Source organism: Melanotaenia boesemani, chromosome 19 (assembly GCF_017639745.1).
Source record: "Melanotaenia boesemani isolate fMelBoe1 chromosome 19, fMelBoe1.pri, whole genome shotgun sequence".
Classification (NCBI taxonomy): domain Eukaryota; kingdom Metazoa; phylum Chordata; class Actinopteri; order Atheriniformes; family Melanotaeniidae; genus Melanotaenia; species Melanotaenia boesemani.
In genome coordinates this window covers 24,455,399-24,475,169 of record NC_055700.1, presented here as the reverse complement: position 1 = coordinate 24,475,169, position 19,771 = coordinate 24,455,399, and the positions used below count along the sequence as shown (strand labels likewise).

Below are 19,771 nucleotides of genomic sequence, written 5' to 3'. Positions count from 1 at the left end.
TGCCCTCACTCTGCCTCCTCTTGTCACATCTGACACCTCTAGACGGTAAGTGGCTTTTCTTGTTGGCTGCTGATTTTTCTTTTTTTCCTTCCAATTCCCCTGTCAGCGTGAGTGTTATTGTCTCCCACAGTCTTAGTTTAAACTGTCAACTGAACCCATAACATCACAACGATTTAAGAGATTTTCTAAAATGCGTAAAATGAGTCAAATAATTACAATTACAGTAACATAAAAACTAAGTACTGGAAGAAATAAAGTCAATTGCATCAATTTTGAGCAACCGATTGGCTAGTTTGTGTTGCTTTGTGATGACATTTGCATGCCTTTGCTAAAATAAATCCTTAAGGTCACAAACTTCTCTTTTAGGTAGCTTTTACAGAGCAAATAAAAGAATTTAAAACCCTTAACCAAGTGTTTATATAAAGGAAAACTAGAAAATAAGTCGCAAAAGAACCCGCATAATTCTTGTTTTTCTGTCCCAGAGCAAGAAGATAAACCTGAGTTTCTTGAGGCTGTTCAGAGCGGCTCGTCTGATCAAGCTGCTGCGGCAGGGCTACACCATCCGCATCCTTCTGTGGACTTTCGTTCAGTCCTTCAAGGTGAGAAAAAGCACACTTTCTGCTATTTGCATTTTAATTAAAAAAGAAAACGTTTCATTTGGGGAAAACACTGGAGTAATTATCCAGTTTACAAGTACTGGAGCAGAGGCTCAACAACAGGGAGAGGCAAGCTGTTGCAGCTAAAATCGAAGCAAATGGCTCTCAGCAGACAGCAGTTGGGATTTTCACACAGTGCCAGTTCGCTCTCTAAATCCCCTGGGACAAGTTGAGTTATATGAGGAGTGCTGGGGCCACAACTGAGGGAATTTATAGCAGGTTTAATGTCAGTGGTGAGAGATTTTAAGCCCAATGAAAATAGACAGTAGCGGCGGAGTGTGAAAAGGTGGCTATTTAATTACAGCAAATGTTCGCCTCCTCTTCGCAGCATCATAAATAGCCGGTTAAAGGAATCAACCCTGCCGGTCAGGTTAACTGCTCGGGTTTCTAAATAAGACTCTAAAATCTTAAAAGGGCGCTCGCTGTCTGTGGAGAACCAGATTTGTAAGTGTGTGTGTGTGTGCAGAAAGAAAGGAGAGATCAAAGAAAGGAGGTGCACTCTGTGTTTGTGTTAAAAGAGAAAAATGCATTAGTACGGTGTCTGTTGGCATCTCTGAGCTGCTATTCTGTTTTCTGTTTTCAGGCACTGCCATATGTCTGCCTGCTTATCGCCATGCTGTTCTTCATCTACGCCATCATCGGTATGCAGGTGAGTGATCACATCCAATTGCTCTAAAGCAAGTTTGAAAGTGAATGATTTATGAGTATACCATATCCATCTGGCAGTTCTGTTACATAGTTAATGCGTTTTTAGTAGGACTACATACATTTAGTGGCCACTTACTACGTCCGTCTTGCAAGTACTCGGTTAGAGTCCCGTTTTTTTCTCCAAAATCTTACTGTCATAGATTCAACAAGGTGTTGGAAACATTCCTCAGAGATTTGCTCCATATTGACATGACAGCATCACACAGTTGCTGCAGGTTTGTTGGCTGCAGATCCATGACGAGAATCTCCCGTTCCACCACATCCCACCATAGATCTGTTGACTGTGGAGGCAACAAACACCTAAAGCGTTGATCGAAGGCACGAAGGCCTTCATGTTGTTTTCACCAAGTTCTGACTCTACCATCGCTGTACCGTCCTCTGTAAACCTTAGAGATGTTTGTGTGTGAAAATCCCAGTAGATCAACAGTTTCTGAAATACTCAGATGAACAACCATACCACATTCAAAGTCACTTAAATCCTCTCTTTTCCTCATTCTGATTTAAACTTGAGCAAGTCATCTTGATGTCTAATTGCATGCATTTGCGACCATGTGATTGGCTGATTGTCTATTTGTGTTAAAAAGCAACAGGTGGATCTAGTAAAGTGGCATTTTGGCTTTATTTTGGTCGTCTAACAGAAACTCAACCTAGAAATTGTTTAGCCTTTTTGTATTTGTGCTTCTTTAATGAGGTCAGTTTACATACTGTCTTTACTTTAGGTAACAGGTATGATCCTCCATTTCTCAAAATGTCCTAAAACTTTTGACAGAGCAGCATCCACAGCTACTAATTCACCACTTTTTTCCCCAAATTGCCCTTGTGTGCAGGAGGATGATAAGCAAATTTAAAGGTTAATTTTAAGGAAAAGAAAAAAGACTTAACAGTTTATTTAGCAATTAATTAAATACTAAATAAATTTTTTTAACAATACTTACATTTTCCCCATAGTTCTTTAACTTTATGCAACACTTAGCCTATTTATAACTTGTGATGACACAATCACTGATCAAAGGATGGACTAATTCTGTCCTTAGAATCATATTATGTCTTACTGTCATAAGGAGGGACAGAATGTAGACATGGTAGACGTTTGCTATTCGACTGCATATACTATGAGCTTTTATTTTTATTTTTTTCTGTGCAGCAGCACCAAACATATCTGCCTCCAATGCTGCATAAACATGTCTGATGCAGTCTGACTTAAAACTATATTGTAAACCTCCAAGCACAAACTAAGAATATATTGCAGGAATGTTGCCTTTTGCATGGGATTATATTGCAGCGGATTAATCACCAGTTTTAGAAGTAGCTGACTTAAAGGATTACCTAGTCCTTATTCGTCTCATAAGTTGCATTTTAAAAAAGGGTGATTTCTGTGCAGGGTTGAGGTGCTACATGCATATTTGACTGCTGTCAGCAGCCTCTTTGATGCTGCAGCTGGTGTTCACAGGCTAGCAGGATGGACATGCTGAGAGGCAGATAAATCTTTTATGAAAGGCTTTAGGGTTTTTTTTATTGGACACTCAGGTGCCATATCGTATGATTGTCCAATCATACGATATGGTACTCCCTGTCTTTTATTCCATTCAGAAAAGAACCTGAGGTTTCAGTCCTCCCAGTATCCCTCTGGGTCCATGGGTTCAATATGTGGTTTCATGGACTCTACAACATAATAGCCATTAATGTAAGATATTGTTCTACTAAGAGTTTAACACACATAAAAGCTTTGGAAAGGCTTTTTGTAATACAACTAAAATGTCAACTTCTTTTGTTACTAGCATGGTGGCGCTAATTGAATAAGCGCCTGTCTTAGCACATGATTTTTTTAATTATCTGACAGATTTTTCAGTATGCTACTACTTCCACATACCGTTGTCTTGGTTCTTAGCCTCTCAATGCAAATGCCAGCTGAGACAGTGTATAATCCACTTCATCTTAGAGAAACTAGTTGTTAGCTTCTCCAATGCTAACGCCAGCATCTCCTTGCTAATATACAGCAGTGGGATTGTCTAATCCTGCAGGTAGGATCTGAGAGAAGCTAGTTTTTAGCCTTTTCATTGCTAACACCACCATCTCTTTGCTAATGTACAGCAGAGAGAGAATGTAATCCAATAGGTCACCATCCTAGGAAAACTAGTCATTAGCTTCTTCAATGATAAACCCAGCTTCTCTTTGATAATGGACTACAGTATCCAATCCAGTGGGTCACCTACCTAGAGAAGCTAGCTATTAGCTTCTCCTGTGCTAATACATATCTGGGACAATAGATAATCCAATCTAATAGCCCAGATAAAGTAAGTAGTCACCTTTTCGTTTTCCACTACAGGCCACTCAGTGACCAATATGAACTTATCTTTGATTGAAACAGCATTCTGGTACAAGTATGTAGCCACTACCAGGTGCTCGGTTGTCTTATTTTAGGCCCTTTTATTGTGTTATAGTCTGCTGACTTCAACAGACATCCACATTTGTCAGAGAAAGAGGGTTCACAATCAGAATACAGAAATTAGAAAACAACCTCTGTATTGTCACGATATGTTTTAATGTCACTATATCCTGATTGGATCAGAGCATTTAGCTCAATCTTTGTGTACTTCAAACCAAAGACAATACTCATAAAATACATGCACTGGCAGGTAGAAACCCATCCCCTCAAAGTAAGAAGGTAAATGAGAAATAAATTAGTCTATTATTGAGTCTTTGCTGGATTAGAGGAGTAGTAACAGATTTTTTTTTTATTTAACCTTTATTTTACCAGGTAATTCCCACTGAAATTACAAGATCTCTTTTTCAAAGGAGCCCTGGTCAAGAAGACAGCAGCAGTCCAAATGCCATTACAGACAGCAGTCATTGAAACAACCAACAAAAACCAAAATCATACAATATAAAACAAACGGTATAAAACAGATAAAATGATATGGATGATGTGTGGTTTTAAATGTGGCTTCTCTTCTCTGGCTCTCTTCAGGTGTTTGGGAACATCGATCTGAATGAGGACACTGCCATAAATCACCACAACAACTTCCAGACTTTTTTCCAGGCCTTGACTCTTCTGTTCAGGTAATCTGCTTAAGTTATCCAGATACTAACTATTCACAATCACTTTCTGAAGGTGCAGTACCTTTACTATGGTTTGTTTTACTGTATGTCTTTATGTCAGGAGTGCAACAGGTGAGGCCTGGCATGAGATCATGCTAGCTTGCCTCAGTAACCGACCGTGTGATGAGCTCTCAGGACTAATCGGGAAAGAATGTGGCAGTGATTTTGCATACTTCTACTTTGTTTCCTTCATCTTCCTCTGCTCATTTCTGGTCAGTATCTCCAGCAGGAGCTCCCAACTGACCAGATTTCAATGTTTTAAGCTAATTTGTAGACATCTGGTAGCTTTTCATTCTTTATAGTTTGCATAAAGCAGTTAGAATATGTATTAAATGATGAACATCACTCTTTTTCTGTTATTCATTTTTAAATTTTTTTCCCAGATGTTGAACCTCTTTGTTGCCGTCATCATGGACAACTTTGAGTACCTGACGAGGGATGCCTCCATCCTCGGACCTCACCACCTGGATGAATTTATCCGTGTGTGGGCGGAATATGACCCTGCTGCCTGGTAGGTGCCTCTGTTGATCCGCATGGCTTCGATATGTGTAAAATTGTGTTGGAATCTCAAAGGAGGCTTGTTTTTAAGAGTAAGGCCAGGAAATGGAAAACTCTCAGACTGCCTTCTGGGTTTCAGCAGGACGGTTGTGATGTGTAAATGGGAAATCTCATCTCAGCAGCGACCAGTGACATTAAGCCTGCGTGTTGGCTGGTGATGAGCCCCCCTTGCTGGCTGGACTGGTTTGTGTAAAGCCAGTGTTACGCTTGACGGCCGCTTAGCCCTTCTGATAAGCTCCAAAGCTCCTCAGTCTGTCGCTGTGGTGTAAAGAGTGACTATTTCCATCCCTGTAATAGAGGACTATGGGTTTATGTCGGCACCTTTTCTGCCCTTTACAACCACCTGACTCTGTTACCTTGACTAAAGCTCAAAACAGGTTTTGAGTGAGACTGTGAAACATAATCTGTCTTAGGTTATGTAAGGCTCATTAAATGTTAACGAAAGCTTCACAGGAGCCTTGTCAGTGAGTCAGGACTCCAGAAGAGGTGTGAGATGGAAAATAAAAAATTTCCATCACCTGACAGACATTATGGGGGAGGAATTTTTTATTTTATTTGAATTTAAATGAGTTGCTCCCTGAAGTGCCTTCAATAACATTCAGCCTGTTTCCAACTGCCTCAACTCATCATTATGTCAGGGAAGATGTAAAGATTGCTGTTTTTAATAGAGCAATCGAGCCTATGCAGAGGTTTATTTTTCATGCATTTGGCTTATTTTAGCTAATTACTTATTTTTATTTTACATTGATTTATTTGTTTTCTTTTTGTTTATTATTTACTTGAGTTAATTCTTGTATATTTAATTTTATATTTACTATACTTTACTTCAGTGTTATATAGAATATATTTATTTATTTATTTATTTCCTTCACTTGGAATGATTTTTTGCAAGTGATTTTTTTTTTTTTTTTTGACAAATTTCCCATTCCAGTTAGAGTTCAGTGTTGGGGAAAAGAAATCCATCCGGAGTATAATAGAAATATTTGATGTTTCTGCAGCCCCGAGTGAAATCAAGCTACAAACCTCTGTGGTTTCTGACGCCTTTTTGTCAGAACCAGCAGTGACTTCTTTTTTGCAATTTGAGCTACAGCAGCTCTTTTATTCATTTCCCACCTGCATAAAGGAGTGTTGGCTGTCCATGACCCTGACTCCAGTTCCTTCCTTGAATCACTTTTGGTAGGTCTGACCCACAACAACTGCAGTTGTGGAAATGCTATGAATGTAAAAGTCCCTAAAATCCTTACACTTGTCTTTTTTTTCTGCTTCCAGCACATCAACATCATAAGGCCAGAGTGTTTAGTTACCACCTAACAAATCTCAGCATCTGTCAGTTGTCATTATAATGAGATAACCAATGTGTTTACCTTGTCCTGGCAGTGGTCATAATGTTGTGGCTGATCACTGAATATAACCATTAACGCTTATTAACTCTCAATAGATGATAATGGACAGATTCAGTGAGTATATCTTTGATCTAACCTCTTGAACGTGTCTTATCTTTTTCAGTGGGAGGATATGCTATCGGGATATGTACAAATTATTGCGTTTTATCTCGCCTCCCCTGGGCCTGGGGAAGAAGTGCCCCAACAGGGTGGCTTATAAGGTTTGCACTCCCACACAGCCCTTTTGTTTTTAAAGGGACTGTGATGGTTTCAGACTGTAAATGTCTGTTCTCATTCCCTGCGGTGGCAGAGAATGACTTGACCACACATGCATACAAACGCTCATTGGCCTTCTACTAACCTGCTGGCATGTAACCATGGTGAGGGGAGGAAACAATGCAACAAGTCAGGCTCAAGCAAAAGGCAAAGTGTTGTGATGCCTGAGATGTCCACCTGCTTTTAGAGTAGAGAGGGAGGGCGGAGCAGCAATGAGAGAGCATTGTGGGCTTTGTTTCCCCCTTTGGTTACTGCTGATGCCTCTTAGCATGCAGAAAGTGAGGGCATCTTAAAGGAATACCCCGCTGAAAATGTAGTCTTTGATTCATGAATACAAAAGTTGTTTAAAACTCCTCCTTTGATTAAAGTGAATTGCCAATTACCAACTTCCCCCCAAAAAGCCCTCAGGTCACCATTGTTGGACTGTAAATTCAGAAATATATTGTTGTAAGCAGTATAAGTGGAAAAAACTAGGTTTTTAGTGTGGTATTCCTTTAAGTCAAGCTAACTTTAAATAAGACTCTTCCACCAGGTTCCTTTCATCCAACATCTTTAAGCAGGGAATCTTCTGGAGAATATTCCCTTACCTCCTCCTCTGGGATCCATTCCTTGATCTGTAAATTCAAATGCAATGGAATTCCAAACCATGATATCCCAGAAATCTTATTAACAAAGATTTCTGTTTTCTCCTCTTTTACCCCTTTCCCATTCTCTCTTTTACATTTTGCCATCTTCTGTCATGATTTAACTTCCAATGCCTCCTTCTTTCACCCCAACTCACCCTAACCTGGGATCCTTCCATGGCAACCCTTTTCCCCGGAAGCGGCCGCGTGGTTTACCGCGATATGTACGAGATGCTCCGCGACATGTCCCCTCCACTAGGTTTGGGAAAGAAATGTCCGCCCCGGGTCGCCTATAAGGTAGAATCCCTCCTGTCTCCGCCTCCCCCCTCCTCCAGTTCCCCTGCTTCATCTTCGGCTTCTGTCAGTGTGCCGCTGCCGACATCTTCGGCCTGCTGTTGTGATTGTTCTTTCTCTTTACCTGTGAAGCTCTGTGGCCTCTTCCTGCTCTGTTGAGGGTTTGTTTTTATATCCTGTTCATGTAACACAGTTTAAAAAGAACTAAAAAAATATCAGAGATGAGCAAATATTAAAGATGGGAGTTTCTAGTTATTAAAAATGAGATCAATAAGAGTGAAAAAGTGAAAAAAAAAATTAATTTATCCTAAAATACAATGTTTTTTGAGTCAAAAGAAGTGTTTGTGTAGCAAAGTTTGTTGGATTTAACATAATATTTATCTAAGGTGATCTTTGGATTTGCTAGCAAAAAGTTGAATGTCAAAAAGACTTCCAGACTGCCTCCCTAAGAATAACTTAAAATGAATCCTTTTTTTAAATTTTTTTTTTTATGGCGTACTTATAGTGACTTTTAAAACACTTTTTTGCTCATTAACTGTCTTCATAGAATCTAAAAAGTTTAAATTGGACTCCAAGGTTCTTTTCTAATGGAATCGCACTGTAGGAAACCCAGAAAAACTACAAGAAATGACTCCATAAATACAACTAGAGATGACAGTTGTTATTGACAACAGGTGTGGAGAAGTCATAAATGAATAATGTATATGTGGTTAAAATCAATCTTTAAGGCTCCCACTTATTGATGAAGAAGAAAAGGGGTGGATTTGGACCCAGGCCATTCTTTTGTTATTCTATAGAGATTTTGGTCATCAAAGACGTAAAATCAAAACTGAGATCACACCTTTGATGATACAGATGACTGTACATCAGGTGGAAAATCATGTTTAGTGCTTTGCTATCATTCAGAGTCCTAGAGCAGGAGTGACCAAGTCCGGTTCTCTAGACCTACTACCTGCAACTTTTAGATGCAACACCTGAGTCAAAAGGCTGAATTCCCTCATCCACATATCATTCAGCTCTGCAGAGGCCTGGTAACAAGACATTCATTTGATTTTGGTGTGTTGGAGAAGGGTTACGTCTAAAAGTTGCAGGATAGTAGATCTCAAGGACCTGACTTGAGCATTCCTGTCCTAGAGGATCAATCTTGACAAGTTTGGTGACAGTCTTTTTTTTTTTTTTGGTTCCAAGTGACTGATGCTATATGATACACTATGATACACTATGATACACTATGATACACTATGCTTTTTGTCCCCACAGGGAGATTGCTGTTACAAAAGCTGTTTTTACTAATTCAAAGATTTGGCAACACAGATAATAAGCTATTGTACAATTCCCATTTTCAGTAAAAAAAAAAAAAAAAAAAAAAAGTTTATTAAAACAGCTTTTGTGATCCATGAACATTTCTATTTTTAGATTAACAAAACTTTTTCTCTTGTAATAAAGGGTATTTGGTGCTGATTAATAGTAATGTCATGTAATGTAATCATTTCAATGATTAGTGATCAAATAGCATCAGTCCAAACTGAAATCATCAATAAAGTTATCATTTATAAGTTCTACTTATAAAAGAAGATGTAAAATTGTTTCCATTTGCTTTGTTTTAACAACTAAAACAAGGAGATGAGGAAATGCTGATATCCAGAGGTGTAATGTGGAACTATAACAAAGGCAGATTGTAGTTCATTCGTTATTATAACTGAATTCTACAAATATTTGGTTTGACACTAAATAGGAGTAATGTTTACTGTATATCCTGCTTTAATGTCTTCAAAGAGAAATTTATTTTTTCCGTTTTCCTTTATATCCATTTTAAGCTCAATATACAGAATGTGATATGGCCTATTTTTGTTAATACTCTTTTTTCCTAGATGTCCATCAGTAGTATTGGCCCCTTATTTTAACCAGTTATGTAGACTGGAACTTGTGACCATATGGAGCAAGAAAAGAAAATGATAGCCTGTGACTTAATCCTCTACCACCCCTCCAACCTCCTGTTGTTGGCTGGTTACAAAAGAGTGCCCTTGTTGGAGTGTTTCTAGTTCACTGGGATTATCTGTGGTTTCCAGAGACTTAGCAGCGTGTTTTCCTCGTCACTGCAGACATGTTAATAATCGGACGTTAGCATGTCTGTAGTCACGTGTCTATTTAGTTTGTTTCTGTGGGAATTATCCAAACATGACAAACTACAGCAGCCAGACTCAGAGCTGTTGAAGAAATTAAACTGATGGATCACATCTAGATTCAGGTGCAATCGACAGTTTTCATCTCCACCGAGATGAGGCATTTCAGAATATTTTTACTGCGCTCTCATTAGATCTGACTCAAATAAAAGAGGACCTAGCTCTTGTATTCTGTGACTGTGTAAAAGACTCGTGGTGAAGTGGGAGTTAAGTACACATCTCGTGATTCTCAGGTATTCCCTGTGCCAGCTGCTTACCGCTTAACATGTAGACTTAATGTGAGTAGTCCCTGTGTGCACAGCTGTCTAAATGAATCACATTTGAAGCAGCCCTGCCCTTGCCCCAGTTACAAATGCCTGGAACTGATGTGGTCACATCTCCAAATATAACTCTTGTTATTGTGAATCGACAGGGAAAGACAAAGAGAGAGCAGGGGTCCACTGGAGAGCAAGGCTAGCGTTTTATTCTCCCCATCCCCTTTTCTTCTTCGCCCCCCATGTTAAGTTACCATTGTTCATGCTTCTTGCTAACCTGCCTGAATTCCTATCAGCATAATTCCCCTGAAATCCACAGGGGGATTTGTGTTCCCTATTTACCCCCTAGTTTTTATTTTCTACGCTCTGTCTCTGGGCTGAACTTGGCTGTCTCTTTTGAATGATCTTTATCGTACCCTCTCTGGGGATTTACATTATTTCTTCTCCATTATAACTTCACTGTATGCATCTGTGCATGTACAAGTCTTTCTCTGCAAGCAAATGTCCTCTGTAATGTTTTCTTTGAAGGAGAGCTTTAATATATATATATATATTTTTCTAAATCTGCAGCTTTATTTTTCTTCTGTCGCTTCTTGGGAACGAAATGCAAAACTCCACATGTAGATAACACTAAGCCCCCCTTTATTCTTTGTTTTTTTATTGTTTTGTTTTTGTGTTTTTTTATCTCATTGCTCCATCTCATTGATTGTGGGTTTATCTATTTACCCTATTTATCTCTTATTTACCATGATTACTATGTTCTAATTCAAACATGCATGTGTGCAGGGATCACTTGAGCAGTGGTCCTGAAGCTTTGCACGTCGTGGCTGCATGCTTACACGTTCATGTGCTTGAAATCTGTTGCAATATAAAGACAACAGTGTTTTTCAAAGATTGTTTTATTTCAGCTGTTGTTATATAATTTTTGTTTTTATTACCCATCAATATGATTTTAATTGAATAAACTGAGAAATTCTGCCATAAATCCTCACATTTGGAAAGCAAAAAGATCCAATTAAGTAACTAATTAACTAACTTTTTTCCCCCAAAAAACATTTACAAATAAATTAAACTAAATGTGAAATTATATATATATATTTTTTTTTAGGTAAAAACAAAGAACATTCGAAAAACATTTGGTAATAATTCTGTTTCAGATTGGTCCCTCGTTTGGTAAGTTAATGAATCATTTAGAATATTTATAGCACCATTGTTTGGTTATCATCACTGTCCAGTTCTGCTGACCTTGTACAATAAAACACAAAGGCCATTTTTAATATAATAATTTCTATATTGTACTCTAAATGTATTCATGACATACAACTCTGATAAACATGGAAAAAACTAAAATGCAGTCCATTTTCAAAACTAAACCCAAGTCTGGAGAAAAGTTGGTAAATGCTAAAAAGTGATGTTGTAAAGTGAAGTCATTCATAACTGAATCCGGTGCTTCATTCAATAATCAAAAAGAAATGAAAACCAATGTCAATCACTACATTCAAACTGATTTTACAATGTTAAGGAGCATGTGACAGTGTGGTTGGTAACCTCATCATAGCCTAGAGTTCACCACAGGTTGTAAGACATTTTACAGCACGGATATTAGAATTAAATTGTCTACTTATTCTGCTAAATAGAGAACTTGATAGAGACCATTAGAGATGTCGAAAGCTAGCTGGCGCACCAGGGGGAGGGTGAGTCCAGCGAGCCAACGCCAGCAGCAGCAAACAGCGCTGTCTTCATGCACGAGTCCTGACTCGCATCTCTGGCACTGCGGGAGAACTAGCAGAACCCTTCCCATCCATCATTCTCCAGCATCCAGTCGTTCTTGTGCTCGCCCAGGTAATCAGCTGTGGTTTCAGCCACTGCTTGGCTTGATGGGCCCGTGTCCCAGTTCCTGCTGCTGCCCAGGGTCCAGCCTCAGCTTCATGCCCTTCGGCTCCTGCAGCTTTCTGGCAAAAACCCAGATGAAGGCGAAAATCAAAACAACCCTCCCACAGCTCAAATGTCCATCTCCTCCATCACCAGGCTGAGGCTGGAGCAGAGATCTACTAACTGATGTCAGCTAACTTACTAACTACATGCATACATTTTTATTTGTTCTATTTTATTATTTCTTCATAATCAAGAAATCTTTCAAGCAAATATTTTAAGCAGATATTCTAAAACCAAATCAGCTTTACTTCTTTTCTGTTTGTTTGTTTTTTTCTTTATTCTTGTCGCCAACTATTAAGTTTTACTCGTTACGCTTAAACCGATGCACCGAAAAAATGAGTTAAATTGAAAAGATTCTGAAAATTCATTTAGACAATGAAATGAGAGACTCATTTCAGGTCTCTTATTAAGTAAAAAAAAACCTTTAAAATCATCCTGTTAATGCTTCTTTTCAGTGTTGTTTCTTTCTCACTTTGTGAGACAAGATGTTAAAACAAGAACAGCCAAACAAGATGATTATAAATTCAAGAATAGTCATTTTTAGACTAACACAGCCCCAGTTGAAGGGGCAGTGGTAGCGCCACACAACCCCTGCCAGCAGCTTCTCAGGCCACCACCAAACATTTCTATTACTATATGATAGTCGTTTTTTGCCAAAGGCTAGAATGACCAGGTGGAGTGGGAACCTTTCACTTACTAGACAACCTGCTCCACCACCTGATTCACTGCCACCGTCTATGCCACAGCTGCTCTACCAGTTCTTGAATTCTTGTTTGGTTTCTCTTGTTTTTGGATCTTTTCTCCCAAAGTGAGAAAGGAACTACAGTGAAAAGAAGCATTAAAGGACTTTAAGATGTTTGTGACCTGTCTAAAGTCTATACACTATGCTTTCTTCTTCAATTTCAGGAATTCTTACTAAGTGTTTATTCCTTATCTTGAGATAACTCCTTTTTGCTGTGTGTGTTAATTGGTACTGGAGGTTTTAACACAAGGTTTACAGCTAAAATGAGGTGTGATAGGGTTACAGTTTGATTTCAAAACAGTGTCTTAATGAGATGATTTAACTTAATATGCATGTAAAATAACCAATTTTAAGATTTAGTAACTAAGTAATAAATAAATAAAAACTAAGTAATAATTAAAAGACATATACTCTTAAAACATGATTAATAACATCACACATTATGCTCTTGCCAAGTGTCTCAAAACAAGATCACAAAGACTTTTGGGCTGAATATAAGATAGTAAGATTTGGTTAGAAGGACCGATTTTGCTCCAGAAGGAGAATGTTAGGAAAATAATCTCTACAGTTTACTTTTCATTTGTTTAACATGTTTCAACAAGATAAAAAGGCATCATTTCTTCAGGGAGAGCCAAGGCCAACACAACAAACAAAACTTCCCAAAATATGAACAGAAAGAATGACCACAAAAGAAAAGGTAGAAACCTACAACTGACCTCCTTTAACACAAACAGGAGAAAATGAATGACAGGAAAACAAGAATGAAAGCTCTCCTCTGAAAGGAGTTCACATACAAAGATCAAACCAACAGAACCAAAACTCTAAGACCTACACAGAAACTGGCCTGAAGGTCCAGAAGGACACCTCCTGTCCTTTTATAGGCCAGTCCAGGCGTCCGCAACCTTTACAGTCCAAAGAGCCATTTTTCCCTCAGCCCAGCTACATGAAACCCGTTTAGAGACGCAACTGTTACCAGTCCTTTTAAAAAAAACACAAATTATAATTTTTGGTAAATATCTAGGAAATTTGTCACTTTTGAAAAAACACATTTCTATTTTTAAGTTTTAAAATAAAGAAAAAAATATAAAACTTTTGCAAAAAGAGGATAGATAGACTTTCTTTCATCAGATGTAGATATTTGTGGAAAATTATGTAAAAAAAAAAAAAATCCCATAGTTTCCAACCTAATGACAAGAAACAAGTACTTTTGGTGTCATTATGTTGTGAAAATTCAATGCAATCCCTTCTTCAAAACACCTGTCTCCACTGGCTGACTCCCCTCATCCACATCAGTGCAGAGGCCTGGTAACGAGACAGTCATTTGATTCAGGTGTGTTGGAGAAGGGATGCATCTCATAGTTGCAGAATAGTAGATCTTGAGGACCAGACTTGGGCATCCCTGTTTTAAGCATTGGTTAGTTCTTTAGCAATTTTTGCCATGTATTGTGGAAGGTCCAGTGAGCCACTTGCAGCTGTGGAGCTGCAGGCTGCAGACGCCTGGGCAGTGCAAAGCAGTGACTGGCTGGAAGATGCTGACAACAGCAGATAAGGAAGCAGAACAGCACACATATGCAGTTGAGAATGTAACTCAAGCTCATACTAGATTCATATTTATTTTTAATGATGACTTTTTTCTTACGAAACATGAACGTGATCAGGACTTGTGGTGTGTTCACAATTAAATCAAAATCAATTCCTCTTTGCACAGATCATTAGAAGAATTAAGTCTGAATCCAACAAGCAGAATAAGACCTGGAAAAAAACAAACTGGTACAGTTCAGCTGAATATAAAGCCGCACTGACTAAAGACATGGAAACACACTTGTCTTTCTAAACCTAGAAGCTTAAAAACTCATTAAAGTTCGATACAGTCGCTGGAAACATCGTTTCCATGCAGCATTTATTTGTGTGTGTGCGGCTCTGCACCTCCTGGTGCTGTTTTGACTCCTTTACATTTCAAATGTTCTTTCTGACATCTCTGCTGGATACAAAAAATTAAATAAAAAAAATCCACATGTGAAGCCAACTCAAATCCATCTGCACTCATCCTGACATACAGAACCTTATGACTCCTGTCAACAGCACACAGGCTACGTTACACGAGTTCTCGATAAAGACATTACCTTATCTCTATGTCCAACCCTTAAAAGAAATGCCAGTATAAAAACAAACCAAGCCACCTCTCAAAGCCACATGGACCCAAATCCAAGGCCTTAATTAATGCACAAATGAACTCAGAAGTCCAGCTGAGAGGCTTCTTGGGCTTTTCTTTTTCACTTCTGCTTAAGGACGGCCACTGTGATGGACAGTTTTCTTGCGGAGTCCAGTTCTCACCGGTGACCTCTCTTTTCTCCTCAGGCCTTATGTTGTTTTGAGAATGACAGACAAGCTGCTGCGTGTTCCCAGCAGCGGTGGAGAGTTAGCATATTCAGAGCTTATGCGGTGCTGCTGAGCATTATGACTTAATCAGATTTTAGGTTTTAGGAGGAGAGTGCTGTGCAGTGGTCTCATAGCAACGGCAGCAGGAATACTAGTCTGCTCAGTGCTGGTAGGACTCAGACAAAACAGCTGAGGACTGTATTTGGATAATTGCTTAATTATTATCAATCTATTTATTTGTTTAGTGTGAAATTGAGAAATATTTTGAAATGTTTTATTAATGCTTTCCAGTGGGAGGATTTTGTGCAAATCTCTTTTTTATCTGTTGAAGCAAAAATGTTTTCTAATAGTTTTCAAATATTAGGTAGTTAGAAATAATTAAGTGCAGACTTTATAATAAAAGAATAAATAAAAGTAAAATATATTAAAAAAAAAGTATGTAGAAAATAAATTAAAATGTCTAAATAAATATATAAAAAGTGATAAAAAAAAATAAATAGAACCTTGTTTACAATAAGTACAATGTCACATTTTTATTTTAAGTTTTTAAATTTTTATATAAAGTAAAAAAATTCTGGATTTATTCAGGTGACTAAGAACCAAATAAATACATTTATGTTTACATGCCCCTCATGTTTGTTATCTAGCTATTTGTAAACTCCTGACTTCTGATTCTCATCCCCTCCTCTCATTCCTCTCAGCGATTGGTGAGGATGAACATGCCCATCGCGGATGATAACACGGTCCATTTCACCTCCACGCTGATGGCCCTGATTCGCACGGCTCTTGAGATCAAACTGGCATCTGGTAAGAAACAAAAAACTACAAAACCCAGAGCTCCTCCCGGCTTCACTGAAGGCTCTGACACGAAGGCAGTGATGGCTCTGCTGCAGATTTGATGTGGCATGTTTGTGGGCTTGTCCCCAGGGGTCCTGGCACAGCGTTTGTGTGATGTCGACCTGAGGAAGGAGATCAACCGAGTTTGGCCCAACCTGTCGGCGAAGACTGTGGACCTGCTGGTGACGCCACATAAATGTGAGCCTCCGTTTGGGGTGTAAAAGGCTCCATTAACCAGATGTTTACCGGCCATCTGTGTCCTTTCTTTTTGTTTTTCTTCCTTTATCTTAATTTTTTTCCATTGTGTTTTGTGGACTGTTTTTGATGTAGGGAATTAATTTTTTTATCCACTTATTTATTTATTTAATCATTTTTTATAGGAATTGGGACAGTGGGAACTCACTGCTTGGATTTTTCACCTGTTTAAGAAAATGACTTAATGGAAAATGCTTAATTTTTCACTTTTCTATTTTTCAGTCATTTTCCAGATTATAGAGGAAATTCTGGTGATCATTTTATTTCATTTGGTCTTTTCAAGAAAATTAAGTATGTGTCATTGAGTAAGTTGAACTACAATGAAATTCCCAGGACAATAACACACAATGCACTGGTTAAGATTTTTTTTCTTCAGTACCTCCTTTACATACTGTTCGTATTTAGTAGTTACACCCAAACTGGTCCTTTTTCCTTCTCCTGTTTTCCTTTGTTGCTCTTCTGGTGCCATCTGCTGCCCACATGGAAGAACTGTTGTTCACTGTGTTTTCTTGTCCTCTAGATAATGAGCTGACTGTGGGGAAAGTCTACGCAGCTCATATGATCTTTGACTACTACAAGCAGAATCGGGCAAAGAAACTGCAGCAACAGAATCCTTCAGGAGCCCCCCAGGTAGCTAAACGTTCAAAGAAGAAGCCAACTATGTCTTAAAGTGTAGCATAATAGGCTTAGGTTTTAGGATTATATAAAATTATATATATATATATATATATATATATATATATATTCCATATATCTATATATCTAAGTCAAATAAATGATTGTTTTTTATGTCATTTTTTCCAGTTTGGGACAATAACTTAATGAAATTACCTAATCAATTGATAAAGAATCTTTTAGAATAATAAAAACTCCTTTCATGAAGAAAAACAAAATAAAAGAGAAATTTGACTTAAAACACTGATTTTTATTTAACTCACATCTCTTGGAAATAATTTTTCACCCAAAAATTTCAGATGTATGACACAATACTGCCTGCTACTGAAAACAAATGGACCACACAGTTGCTTCAACCACTTTCTTTTATCAGGAGCTGGTAAAAACTAAATCAGATCTAAAAGTGTACACTCACCAGCCACTTTATTAGGTCCATCTTGCTAGTACCAAGTTGGCCCCCTTTTTCCTTCAGACCTGTTTTCATTCTTGCTGTCAAGTTGCTGGAAACGTTCCTCAGAGGTTTTGCTCCATATTGACATGACAGCATCACACGGTTGCTGCAGGTTTGTCGGCTGCATCCATGATAAGAAGCATCATGAAGATCAGCATCTTCTGATGATGATAATCATCAGATGATGCTACACTGTGGTCATAAAGGGATGGACAGCAGCACTACTCAGGTAGGCTGTGGGGGTTAAACTGTGCTCAAGTGATACTGTTAATAATTTAGGACTGTAATGATGTAAATGAGCTCAACCATTACACCACCGGTAGCTGGAGTGTTGATCCAAGGCAGGATGGATCCATGTTTTCACGATGTTCCCACCAAATTCTGCCCCTGTCATCTGAATGTGGAGCTGAAATAGAGACTCATTAGACCAGACAATTTCTCCTGTCTTCTATTGTTCAACCCATCTGCTTCAAGGTTGGACGTGTTGTGTGTTCAGAGATGCTATTCTGCATTCCTTGGTTGGAACCAGTGCTTATTTGATATCTTGTTGTCTTTCCATCCTCTCCAGCCAGTCTGCTCATTCTCCTCTGACTTCTGACATCAACAAGACATTCTGGTCCAGACAACTGCTGCTCACTGGATATTTTCTCTTCTTCAAACCGTTCTCTGTAAACCCTAGAGATGGTCATGTGTGAAAATCCCAGTTTTTTTTTCCCAATTTTTTCTCATTCTGATACTCAGCTTAAACTCCAGCAAATCATCTTGACCATGTCTGAATTACTGAATCTGAATTGCTGCCATGTGATTGGCTGATTAGATATTTGTGTTAACAGCAATTAAACCTTATAAAGGCTGTTGAGTGTATATTATAATCTAATTAATCAAGTGGCCACAAACATGACCCCAAATGAATAATATTTATTTGTATCTATCAGATGTGTAAATAACCATTTTCTCTTTAGTAACTAAATTGTAGGTAATATTTTAAATGATTTTCTTTTTAAAATTTTTATTATCGCCATGTTTAAGGGATTTTTCTATTGTTAGGCAAACTCAGTTGAAGGTCTTAGAATTCCAGATTTTTTATGTTGTTTTTCCATCCTACAGAATAAACTGGGAGCGTTGTTCCGTCCTGTGCTGCCCTTCACTCACCTACTGGATGTAGAGCCGCCCATTTTCAACTCCAAACCTCCCCCAACCCAGCCTGAACCAGAAACAAAACCAGAAGTCCCACCAACGACCACCATCGCCACCACAACCACCATCAGTGACAGCTCCATCAGCAGGGACACCATGTAAATAACAGATGCAGTATACAAACAACTTTTCATGTCTTCTTACTTTTATGAATACACATTATTTCCCCCAAAGAAATCTTTATCTGGTTTAGGTTGATACTTTGATGACATCTACTCCAGATGAGCTGTGATTTATGCCTCCATGATTGTCAGATTGGGGAATGATGACAATAACTGGGTGTCATCAGCATAACATTTGACATTAAATAATTTCTGAACACTTAAAAAACAGTTAAAGCTCTTGCTTGTTAATGCACAGGCTAAACCAGAGGAGTGCCATAAAACATTCCCAGTCTGGGGATGTTTCTCAGGCTGCTCAGAGGCCCACAGCCCGGAGGAAGCTGCAGAGAGGCCAGTCAGAGGATGTGCATTATTCCACTAGACACCAGGTACAAAAACACTATCATCTATATTTAATCTTGCGTTACGGCATTCCTCCTTAATGTGTTTTGACATGCAATGATGCCTGTGTTGTCTCTGTATATTCCTGTTTCTCTTCCAGGAAGTGGTAGAACTGAAACAGGTGGAGAATATCTCAGAGACAGACGGATATCCCAGCCTTGAGGGCCACTGCAGAGCAGCATCTCTGCCCCGACTAAATGCTGAGTACTACGTAAGCTAAAAAGAAAGTTTGCATGATTTTTTTTTCTCTATGCTACATTCTTGGGATATAAGAAAAGAGACAGTATGGATACTGTAGATGTTTTGGGAAACACAGTGGCTGAAGTAGGAAACATTGGACAAGACTGAAAAAAGGCTGATGGGCTGCTGAATTGGAGTTAGTGAAACCAGCCGTGAGCAGACGGAGGCAGAACAGCTCTCTGTCAGTCCACATCATGTCAGCCTGCTGACCCTGACCTCTCCATTCTGACAGTTTTATGTATTTTACAAGGGAGTGAATTCAGGCTGGAGAAGGTAGACAGCATACAGTTAAACTTTTCATTAATAATGTAATGGTATTCGTGGTTGCAAAGAAAATGCAAAAAGCTATTGCGTGAGACTGCAATGTTTTTCTTTTTGTTTTTTTTTATAAATTATTAAAATCTTTTCGGTACTTTGATCATCATTGGTTATTATTAAGTGCAGAATTACAGTTTTGTGCCACTGTAGAGGTGGTACTACATCTCTGATGTAAAATTTAAGCAGGAATATTATATTATATTATA

The 19,771-nt window shown here is 38.4% G+C and overlaps 1 protein-coding gene across 1 annotated transcript in view; it reads left to right on the top strand.

Annotated features, from left to right (window-relative positions):
• Nucleotides 1–19,771, top strand: part of cacna1bb (calcium channel, voltage-dependent, N type, alpha 1B subunit, b) — a 216,873-nt gene that overhangs the window by 178,742 nt on the left and 18,360 nt on the right. Inside the window, exons 37-49 of the mRNA XM_041969681.1 lie at nt 43–45; nt 483–599; nt 1,240–1,305; nt 4,333–4,424; nt 4,525–4,675; nt 4,847–4,974; nt 7,503–7,599; nt 15,791–15,896; nt 16,017–16,124; nt 16,702–16,811; nt 18,415–18,602; nt 18,865–18,994; nt 19,108–19,218. Coding sequence (XP_041825615.1) covers nt 43–45; nt 483–599; nt 1,240–1,305; nt 4,333–4,424; nt 4,525–4,675; nt 4,847–4,974; nt 7,503–7,599; nt 15,791–15,896; nt 16,017–16,124; nt 16,702–16,811; nt 18,415–18,602; nt 18,865–18,994; nt 19,108–19,218 — 1,407 coding nt within the window. The remainder of the gene's footprint in view (nt 1–42; nt 46–482; nt 600–1,239; nt 1,306–4,332; nt 4,425–4,524; nt 4,676–4,846; nt 4,975–7,502; nt 7,600–15,790; nt 15,897–16,016; nt 16,125–16,701; nt 16,812–18,414; nt 18,603–18,864; nt 18,995–19,107; nt 19,219–19,771) is intronic.